The sequence below is a fragment of the Solanum verrucosum genome, unplaced genomic scaffold (genome assembly GCF_900185275.1).
Source record: "Solanum verrucosum unplaced genomic scaffold, falcon-dt-bn FXZP01000474.1, whole genome shotgun sequence".
In the NCBI taxonomy this organism is placed as follows: Eukaryota; Viridiplantae; Streptophyta; class Magnoliopsida; order Solanales; family Solanaceae; genus Solanum; species Solanum verrucosum.
The window spans coordinates 501,076-512,110 of NW_026020516.1; the positions used below are offsets into that span (position 1 = coordinate 501,076).

At 32.1% G+C, this 11,035-nt stretch overlaps 2 protein-coding genes across 2 annotated transcripts; one reads left to right on the forward strand and one right to left on the reverse strand.

The window, feature by feature from the left end:
* Positions 1-485: 485 nt before the first annotated feature.
* On the forward strand, positions 486-862 carry LOC125809819 (glutaredoxin-C1-like). The gene has a single exon (XM_049489401.1). The coding sequence runs from the start codon at positions 487-489 to the stop codon at positions 847-849; it is 363 nt and encodes a 120-aa protein (XP_049345358.1). The 5' UTR covers position 486; the 3' UTR covers positions 850-862.
* Positions 863-5,562: 4,700 nt separating this feature from the next.
* Positions 5,563-10,669, reverse strand: LOC125809832 (protein MICRORCHIDIA 4-like). The gene is made up of 19 exons (XM_049489410.1): positions 10,594-10,669; positions 9,176-9,250; positions 9,040-9,074; positions 8,879-8,957; positions 8,665-8,757; positions 8,448-8,532; positions 8,274-8,349; positions 8,039-8,167; positions 7,847-7,945; positions 7,656-7,757; positions 7,372-7,533; positions 7,166-7,261; positions 6,816-6,867; positions 6,625-6,736; positions 6,221-6,542; positions 6,073-6,125; positions 5,927-5,990; positions 5,759-5,848; positions 5,563-5,652 (listed from the first exon to the last, which is right to left on the reverse strand). The coding sequence occupies exons 2-19, from the start codon at positions 9,243-9,245 to the stop codon at positions 5,563-5,565; spliced, it is 1,809 nt and encodes a 602-aa protein (XP_049345367.1). The 5' UTR covers positions 9,246-9,250; positions 10,594-10,669.
* Between the last annotated feature and the right edge of the window lie 366 nt (positions 10,670-11,035).

Below are 11,035 nucleotides of genomic sequence, written 5' to 3' on the forward strand. Positions count from 1 at the left end.
ACTGTCTCACAATATATTACAAAAACAAAATAGATAATTATGTTATCTCAAAAGCACCACCGGTCACAAATAAAGTTGTCACACTTATTTTGTACCTTGGCTATTGACGTAATCCCTTGAGTTTATAATTTATTAAAGTCATAAATACCACAGTAGCCGCCTTCCATTAAAGCCTTTTTTTATCAAACCGTTTTTTTGCGGCTATATATTGGCTATTGCACTTTAAGTGTCTTAAATTTAATTACATTTTCACCAACAAAAGAATTTATGTTCGATATGTCCCATGCACCAACAAACAATAAATAAACCCTTTCTCTTAATCAAATAAAAAACACTATATATACCCTTGAATTTCTTCCTAATATTTCCTCATCAATATTCCACAAAACTCAAATTCCTTGTATACATTTTGAAATCACCAATAGTCCAATACTAGTGCATGCTCAACTAATTGATCAACACACACACACAAAAAAAAGTGTGACAATGCAATACCAAAACACTAGGGCAAGGCAAAGGTCATCGTCTTCGGACTCATTGGAGAGGGTGGCTAGGCTAGCATCACAAAGCGCGGTGGTGATATTTAGCTCGAGTAGTTGTTGCATGTGCCATGCAATAAAGAGGTTGTTTTGTGAGCTCGGTGTGAGCCCGATGGTGTACGAGTTAGACCAAGACCCAAATGGAAGAGGGATGGAGAGGGCGCTTTACAAGCTTCTTGGAAACTCACCCGCCATACCGGTAGTGTTCATAGGTGGTGAATTAATCGGATCGATGGATCGAGTTATGGCTTCTCATATTAATGGCACTCTTGTCCCTCGTCTTAAAGAAGCCGGAGCTCTCTGGCTATGACACTCTTTCCTTTATAATTTGTTGTTAAAAAAAAAAGGAATGAGAAAATTTCTATCTTCGAAAATATTAAAACTTTTATTAATTTCCTATTATGCCCTTTGTCATGACAATTGACATGCTCTTTGTAACCATGAAAATGTCTATGTTAAAAGCCATGAATTTTAAGACATTTTTAGTATGTGTGCGGAATGTTTTTCTTTCTTAAATTTCTTGTTTAGTTAAATATCGACCTATAATATATTAAAAAAATTGAAGATGGAGTACTAAAGAAGCATACATGTCAAAATCAAGGGATGTTGGAATTTTTTGCTTTGTTTAATTTAATGAGATTTATAGCAGTAGGTAAGTTAGGTAAAATAAAAAATATGTGGTAATATACCTAATAGTATTTATTATGACAATCTAGTCTGCCAGCATGAGTGGAAGTACGTAATTAAATTCTTGGGCTCATAAATTTGAAACGACAAAAATAAAGAATATGTATTAAATATTACTCCCTCTCCCTCTGTTTCTAATTATTTGTCCACTTTTGAATTGACACACTTATTAAGAAAACAATTATTGATATAGTGAGTTTACCATTTTATCCCTATTAATTGTGAAGTGTATGAATTAAAAAGTTAAGGGTTTCAAAAAGTTCTACCATTTTTAAAGTAATTAATTGAGGGTATAATAGAGAAAAAAAGTTTGTCCTCTCTTGATTTGTCAAAATGAACACGTAATTAGAGACAACTAAAAAAGGAAAAGTGGACAAATAATTAGGGACAGAGGGAGTATGATCTAGTAGCAGTACAACACCAACAGCCAGTCTATCTACAGTACATTAATCCTAAAATTAATTTTTATAAATAAAATGTCATCAAATCAATGAACCAAGTAATTAAATGAAGAGAGTATATAGAAGTATCCTTGTTGGAATTTCCAATGTTATGGTCTAATAAACCACATTTCGATCATCTCTTCTTACTTTGGTTTCTTTATTAAAAACACTGTCGGGGTGTATTATGCTAAAATATTTTATAAAATACGATTCAGTTTTTGATATATTTTCTATATTGTTTATAAAATCAAATATGTATATCTTTTATCGTTGAAATACCATACTTACATCTAGGGGTGTTTACGGTTTGGATAAAAATCGATCCAAACCAAAAAATCGAATCAAAATGATAAAATAAAATCGATTTTATTTGGATTTGGTTGGGTTTTAAATTTTTGAAAACCAATAGTATTTGATTTGGTTATGGTCTTATTCGAAAAAATCGAAGAAATAACCGAACCAATGAATTATATACATATATTTTATGAATATACATACTTAATATATTGTTTTTATAATCAATTTTAAAGATCTTATACATATTTTCATTAAAATTTCTTTATAATTTAGTTATTGAAAGAAAAAATGTCCAAGATGAAACATTTATCTTATTGATTTCATGTATATGAGTGTCTAGGCCAATTCTTTGTGGTACTGAAAATGTTATTGTCTCTTCCTTCTAGGTCAATATAGTGAATTTTAAAGCTTTATTGATAGTAAATTTAGTGATCGAAAGTTCAGTAATTTAAGTCATACTAAGTATTTTTCATTTTAAATGGATTGATGTCACTTTTTTCACATTTTGAATGAATTGTTTCTTTTGTTTTTGTGTATGGTTAATAACCAAATAACCGAACCAAATCAAACCGAAACCGATAACCACCAAACCGACAAATGTATATTATATTTGGTTTGGTTTGGTTTTGATAATTTTAAAACCGATTAAATTAGTTTGGTTTTGATTTTGACCAATAACCGATCCAAACCGACCCGTGAATACTCCTACTTACATCTCTTATAAGATATATTTATAACTAATAAATGTATTATAATATAATTATTAAAAAATAAATTTAAATTATAAATAAAGAGTTTTTGCATATAATTAGTCTTTATTAGAAAACTATTTCTATCCTATTTATAAACTTATCCATCTGTCAATTTTCATTTTTTTTTATCAAACACTTGAAAATATGAAGTTCTCATAATGCTAAAAACCAAAGTTAAAATTAAGGTGGATGAGAAGTCGTTGGTTTTTTTAAACAAAAAAACTAGAGAAATAACAGAGGAAAATATTGCAAGGTTATCAAAGGAATTTTATTTTATTAACAAACTCAAAGACGTAAATACAATTCCTAATTAAAAATAAGAAAAATATGCAAATGATTTATTTACAAAATCAAATCACAAAAAGTAGAAACCTAACTCCTAAATTCACTTAACAAAATAATTTGAAATCCTAAAAACTAGCTATTGATAAATTTACTATAATCTTTTAGAGATAAGTAATTATCTATTTTGTTTTTATAATATTTTGAGACTTATTTTCAACAAATCTTCCTTGGATTGGAAATAGTAGATTGTGACCTTATGAACAAGTCTGTCAATTTATCTTTGATCTACAAGGCTTGTGAAACCGCTTGCTTTTTGTGGCATCAAAGATTCGACAATTCTTGTCTTCAAACAATAGTTTTATTTTTTTTTATTAGTTGATAAATACTCAATAAACTTTTTTCAATAACATACACATAAAGGACATCTGGAATTATTTTTATATCTAAACTTATTTTGATTGCAAAAGTCCTTTTTCCTTCCTCATTCTTAATTCTGACTTTCTTATTTTTCATAGATATGAATTTTTCAAAAAGATTTTTGTCATGTAGTTTGTACAATCACTGACACTTACAAAAATAAGATTTTTAGATTGAAAAATATATTGTCACAAATAAGTGGTCTTCTTTTCATTATTAACGACTTGAGCATCTACTTCATATTTTTTATATTTACTTTTGAAAATCACATGTTCATGACCAAATTGGCTGTAGATCTTGCATTGTATAGCCTCTTCTAACATTTTAATGAAGGGTGACCTTTTTTTGTCCTAATGTTGACAATGTGGACAAATTTTCCTTGAATTATTACTATTGTTTTGAGTCTTGTGCTTTTAACCATATGAAATTACCATTCAAAATTTACAATTCATTATATCTTGATTTTTCAAAATAAAAACGATTTTGGACCAATTATTTCTATTAAGTGCAATAACTAAAATGGACCACGAGGGAGTAATAAATATTAGGATTTACTAAATATTACGTGAAAAATGTGCAATTTTGATAAGTAAAGATGAACTGAACCAATAATGGGTTATGGGTCATTATCCAATTTAATATAAAGTTGAGATAGACTAAGACGGGCTGAATTAAGATGGGTTAAATAATTGATAAATTTTAGGAATCACGTTCTTTTAATATGAAATTACAATTTATCCCTCTTTAGTTTGTAATTACATTAATCCCTTAAAAGTTAACACAAACCGGATACATAATATGTAGCTCGGATACATTATAACATAAACCGGATACATAATATGTAGCTCGAATACATTAAAAACTAGGTCGGATTAGCTCAGATACATTTAAAACTAGCTCGGATACATTATAAAATAAACCGGATACATAATATGTAACTCGGATACATTAAAAACTGGCTTGGATACATTAAAGAAATAAGGGATTTTAGAGATTTTTAGAAATAGAAGGAAATATTGAAAATAAGAGAAATATAAGACGTGTATTTTAGTAATTTTTCCTTAAATAATAGGTTATAGTAGTAGCTCAGAGGCATAAGGTGTTGCAACATGTACAAGATGCCCAAGTTTTAAATCCTCGCATCTGCATTTTGTTTATTTTATTTAATGTGGTCTGCTTTAAAAAAATTATGTTATTAAAAGCCGAGATGCTTTGCGAAAATTTGTTGGCCACTCAAGTTCAATTCCTCGTGGCCACATTTTTTTTTCTATTTTGGCTTTAATTTGGACACTCTTCATGAACTTTATGGTTACGTTACTGGTAGAGAGCAGAGGACTAACTTTTTCTTATTTTTAATTTACTATGAAACTCAAAATCAGGTCAATCATCTGAGCTCATGTATTAAGTAATTTCAAATTATTTTAATGAAGAAGGTTCTAAAATGCTCTTGACTATGAAATTTGTTACAATATTGCCCTCCATCCACTTTATGAGTGTAAGCCGTTAGAAATAAGAGTATTTTTAAGCAAAAAATTAACGTCAAGAATATTTGGGGGCCAAAAGCTAGACTAAGGATAGTTCTGTATCAATTCAAATAATTGAGGGACAATTCAAGCCTTTCTCCATGATAATTATATTAACCTATATGTATAGCAATCTATAATAACAAAAAAAAAATTAAACAAGTATTCATATATAAAAATCTTAATCTAGAGTTAAACCTTAAAAGTCAAAATTAAGCATTTTGGTCAAAGATTTAGGCATCATGCTGGGTCTAATTGGGCTATTAATATATGATGGATCAACTTTGGTTAGCCCAAATCAACCCTCATCAAAATCACTCTAGCCCAAACCCATTAAAATTCGAGCGGATTGGACACAACATATAAGTTTGAGCTAATTTTGCCACCCCTATAATGTTACTATGCTCCGCGCAAAGGTAACATGACGGAATATTACAATTAAAGATCTTCCTAGTTTGGAAATCACATTTTTTTCCACTTTTTGCATATTAGAGAGCTTACATTCTGTGCAATGCAATCAACTTGTTCACAAAACAAGCCATTACTAAAAGCTAATATACATGACAATGTCAAATTGATTTGCTACTAGTCAGACATTGAACTCTGCATCAATCCTTCCTCAATGTTCGCGCTTGACACTTGTAAATGGCATCCTATTTTCTAGCAACTTCACTTTATCGCGCAGCTCTTCGTTGATAACAGAAGATTCCTAATCAGAACAAAGGCGAAAAAAATGAAGTTGGGAAAGTCACATAGTCTTTGCATAAAGCTAAGAGGGAGGCAAATTAGTAATAACAAAAAACATGACAATTTACCCTTGATCGTTTTCGTTCTTCTAATAGCATGTGAGCTAAATTGTCGTGATTGCTGTTCAAATCTGTTATCAACCTTTGTGCTGCTTTAAGCTGATAGTATGTGCAATTAGACGATTAAAAAGACTGTTATACGAGGGATAAGGACATCGAAAATCAATCATCACTTACTTGTCCTTCTAGACTTTTATTCTTGTTTTTTTCATACTGCAGATCGCGTAAAGCCTGTTGTAAACTGCAGGAAGTAAACAGATATAACTCCGTAAAATTGGTGAACAAAGAGAATGAATTGCTCAACTTATTGAGTATTTACTGACCGATCCTTAGTAACGTGATTCTCTTCTCTCAAGTTGGATGAAGTATCTTGTATCTGTTCATAACGGAAATGAGAAGAGAGAAGAGAGTTATCCAACGGACTTAGAAAAAATAGCATGATCTTTGAGTAGTCGGGTGAATTTGTATTACCTTCACACCCAAATTTGTTGGAATTTGACGAGTTTGCCTATTTGATACCTCTCTCCACATGGTCTGGTTTGTTGCTTGTATCGAAGACTGGACTTGTCCTGTCTTGTGTTCACCTCCAGTGTATTTTGATTTTGATTTGTCGTAACTGGTTGTAGGGACATCACAATTGGTTGTATGGACATCGCGATTGGTTGTATGAACATTGGAGGAAAATCGTGAACATGAGTTGCTTTTAGCAGAGGTGTTTGTTTCTTCCTCAGAAGAGACACTGTTCTTTATATTTCGACGATCAGCATAACCAATTTCATGGCAATTATCACGCCTGTTGAAGAAATCTCCTCAATGAAACTTTCGTAAATGAAGAAAACTTGTAATGTTGGAAAGAACAAATCAGTTGAACATACCAATACTGCTTCTGCATAAATTGTAAACGTGCCTCGAGTCTAGCAAGCACAATCGTGCGTTCAAAATCCTGTTTATCATGAGCTGGCTTAACAAAATTAGCTTCTAAGACGCCTGTATCACACAAGAAAAGCAGAAAGTGAAAATGATATCAACCGTTTCACTGATCATTGATTACTCATGAAAACAGTACCTATCGCGCCACGACCATCACTTCCAGCAGCATTCCACACCCTCCAAAAAGGCTGACAAAAAAGGAATACATCAGCTAAGCAGAGCAATCGAAATGAAGAATACTGCACGCATTAGCTAAACTTAAACGTATTGGTCCAACTACTGACATATATATCAATAGTCGATTTACCAAGGCCTACTCCAGCCCGTGATATTGATTTCTCACGTGATTACTCAACTAATAGTTATTATTTTAGAAAGTTACTTTATTTGTTGAAGAAGAATAGAATCAAGACTTCCTGAGATAATAAGTAACCATCTGAGAAATCAACGCCAATATTATGATGCGTTGAGTGAGGGAAAGCTAACCTTAATTAGCCGGTTCTTGTGATAAACGTTGAAGCCTTGAACATCGATGTGATGTTCTGCATCCTTTACAAAACCAATAGTTACCACAGCGACCGCCTATTATGAGAAAACCAGTAGTTGTTAGAAAAGCCAAAAGTGTCAAAAATACTTGTGAAAATTATCTAAAATCATCAAACTTGAAACTTTAGAAGAAAAAAAGAGGTTACATTTGGATCCTTGGATGTTTCATCACCAATGGGTTGAGGTCTGTACGTATTCTTCTTGGCAAGATTCATATCGTCAATCAAATTATGATGCTCAACATCTTTCCCACGCAAAATGATTCGAAATCCAGGAGAAAGCCTCAAATACAAAATTGAAGCATAACTCTGTAAACACAATCAAATTTAGTTTAACGCGATTTTGTTATACTTTTTCCTACACCTTGTTAAAGTACTAACCAACAAAATGAACGTGAAGTCGATTTTGTAGCAGCTATCAGAATATTTACCCTTAAAGAATGTTGATAAGTTAGAAAATGCCTGGAGTTAGGATATATTTTTGCCATCTCAATCTTCTTTTCGTCTCGACTAACACCCTTGATTTGAATGTCCTGAAGAAGATAGAAAGCATCCAACAGTTAAGAAAATGACGATAGGATATGGCGTATGCAATTCAAGAAAAAATAAAACAGAATACTACATGTGGATCGGTGTCAAAATCAAGTTCAGTGTCTCCGTTTTCATCCTCCCAGAGATTGTATATGATAATTCGTGTTCCTTGATTATCCAACAATTCAAACTACAACAAAGAAGAACGATAACATTAGGAACATATAGTAGTACACATAAAAGCAGAAATACGCACCAGAAATGAAGATAGTTCTCAGTTTACCTGCAGGAAGAGATCCTCTTCACTTTCAAACGGAGACCATTGTACTATTGTATCTGAATTTCTTTTCCAATCATCAGGTGTAGATCGAACCAACATTTCCCAAATTTCTCCTCTCTTTACAAAATCAATCTTCACATTGCCAAACACAAAAACCGTATTAAATGTTTTACAAATACAGATCCTCTAATTACAAGAATATGATAAATCATAGTAGCCAGGAAGCTAAGTCACATACCATAGGAACAATGATATCTTCTTTTCCTGTGGTCCTTAAAAATGTATATGACAACATTCCAACACTTTGTGTTGTGCTATACAAAATAAAAACAATACATTACTTCTATGATTGCGATGCTAAATCAATCGTTAGGAAGAGAACTATATAAGAAAATAGCAATCATAAAAGTACCTTAGTCCGTCCTTTCCCTGACAACGCGAGAACACAATCACATCTCCCCCGAGTCTCATACTACTTGTTTTGAAACCATTTCCATCTTGCACAACATAAGAAAACTATTAGGCAATTGTTGCATACTGAAAAACAGTTGCACTCCAAGAATTTTATTTAGGCACAGCTGAATAACAGAACAAAGATGGTTTGGTTGTTACAACAGATATAAACTCACATTGGCCTATAGTATTTGCTAATTTGCTCTTAGCTGAATATCCAAGAGACATGCATTGCCGCATTTTGTCAGGAGTCATTCCACCGCCATTATCTGTAGTCCAATTTGTGAAAGAAGTAACTCAAGATTCAACCTTAGAACAAGAACGCGAAATCTCCCAAAAACTCTAAGAATCCAAAGAACCAATGGCTCTAAGGAGAGTCAATGAATATACCTTCAACTAATATCATTTTACCCTTCTCTTTCTTATTATCAAGAACATCTACACTGACATAGGTAGCTCCATTGCAAACCTGGAGGGAAAATATTTTAAAGAAACGGAAGGAGGGAGAACAGAGAAGGACATAAAGGAACAGGAAACTACAGCACGTGTACCTCGTCCATAGCATTATCAAGAAGCTCAGCAAAAGCTGGTGCAGAGAATGTGATGACGAAAACATCAACAAAGAGAAATCTTCCAGTAATGAACAGGAAAGTAAAAAAAAGGATCAAGTTTTGCGACAAACTTTACCACCCAAAGCCCATTTATGACTGGTGGCATTTGAATGCAAGAATTTCGGATGAACTCTCACATGATCCATGCCTTCTGCACATATGAATGAAATCAAAGGTAATATGAAGGATGCTCTTCAATTGTTAGAGATTATATGTGTCTCACTTTAGTTGTGTAATAATTTTAAAGGGTTTATAGTTGTCTTGAATTACTCTATTCACGCGTTAGTTCATATTCTTTCACAAGATCATATCAGAGCCGGCCTTTGATAAAACCATTCTCACTCTCATAAGTAAGCGTTACTGACAATGTGTTAATGCTAACTCTGATATAAGAGAATGAGGAGTTATTTATCCAAAAATCGAACATATTAAGGAGTTTATACATCTAAACCTTAAAAATCAATCAACAAGATTACATGTATGAATGGAATAAAAAAAAATACACTTATCCAACATTGATAGTATAAGAGTTCTTAACAATATATAACAACTGCACCTCAATCCCAAGCAAGTTGCGGTTAGCTATATAAATCTCAACTGTTAGTGTCCCTCCATTTGTGCTCATATCAATCCAATATTATGCAAAATAAAGATAATAGTACTAGAAACTATCTCTCCATATTATACAATATTATACAAAATCTTTTTCTTTCCATGTGCCCTATCTCTCGCTAAGTCTGCATGAATTTTAAGAGATTATTATAGGTCTTTTGAGACAACTTCATTTCATGTGATTTTAGTTCTCCGTAAATTTAATACAATAAACAACATCAGGAGGGGGTAAAGTGCTACCACTACACTCTATATTTCATCCCAAATTCATGTGGATACGAAGCTACATTGTGCAATTACTTCAAAAACTATAGATAGGCAAGGACAACATGAGTAAATATAGTATAGATAGTCTAAAAGAAATTGTACATATATACTATATGTTCAATCATGTTACTTTTCCATATTAGTATTACTCTTATACTTTTTGTCCTTCAATTTCTGTTACTATCTATTGTTTCTTATACTTCAATTAGCCTACTATTTTGTTGCAGTTACGGTCAATTTTTCATATTAATATTACTCTTCTAGTTCTTGTCCTTCAATTTCTGCTACTATCTGTTGTTTCTTGTACTTTAATTAGCCTACTATTTTGTTGTAGTTATGGTCAATTTTTCATACTAGTATTGCTTTATAGTTCTTGTCCTTCAATTTGCTACTATCTATTGTTTCTTGTACTATTTTGTTGCAGTTATTGTAAGTTTTTTAATTTTTAAAGTCAACTGTCTATCCAAACCATCTCGTCTCTCTATACCCCACTTGTAAGATTAGACAACGTACATTATTACTATTGTTATTATTGATTTCTTTCTACAAAAATTCTGACTTCACACAATGACACAATACGAATTAATGAATAATCAAGGAATATTCAAACAATACCTGCATGACCAGCAGCAAAACCACCATCAATCCCTTCATAATCTCCAGCTTTCCAAAACTGCTTATTAGATGTAACAACAACTTTTTCCGTACCCACTCCCAATTCATTATTCCTTACAACAACTTCAAGTGACCGGTTAAAAGCCATGCGCTCTTCTGGTGGAAGTGGATCAAGAAATCCCACTGGCAAAGCCGCTTCAACTTTCATCTTTTTCAACGGACTCGATCCCAAATCATTATCATTATCATTATCATCATCATCATCACTATCACTATCGAAAAAACGCGAAAAATTACTTCCTCTTCTTCCTCCACTACTACTACTTACACAAATCATAGCTGTATTTTCATCATCTATATCATCCAGATCAATGATTTCTTGCTTGATCGAGTGAGTAGAACTCATGATATTGTGCTAAAATTAAGAACTAGGGTTTTTTTT

Coding starts and splice junctions, on each gene's coding strand:
- LOC125809819 (XM_049489401.1), top strand. CDS start 487: ATGCAATACCAAAACACTAGGGCAAGGCAAAGGTCATCGTCTTCGGAC.
- LOC125809832 (XM_049489410.1), bottom strand. CDS start 9,245: ATGGATCATGTGAGAGTTCATCCGAAATTCTTGCATTCAAATGCCACC. Junction 8,350..8,447: donor CAGGGAAAGGACGGACTAAG/GTACTTTTATGA, acceptor TATTTTGTATAG/CACAACACAAAGTGTTGGAA. Junction 7,946..8,038: donor AAGAGGATCTCTTCCTGCAG/GTAAACTGAGAA, acceptor TCTTTGTTGTAG/TTTGAATTGTTGGATAATCA.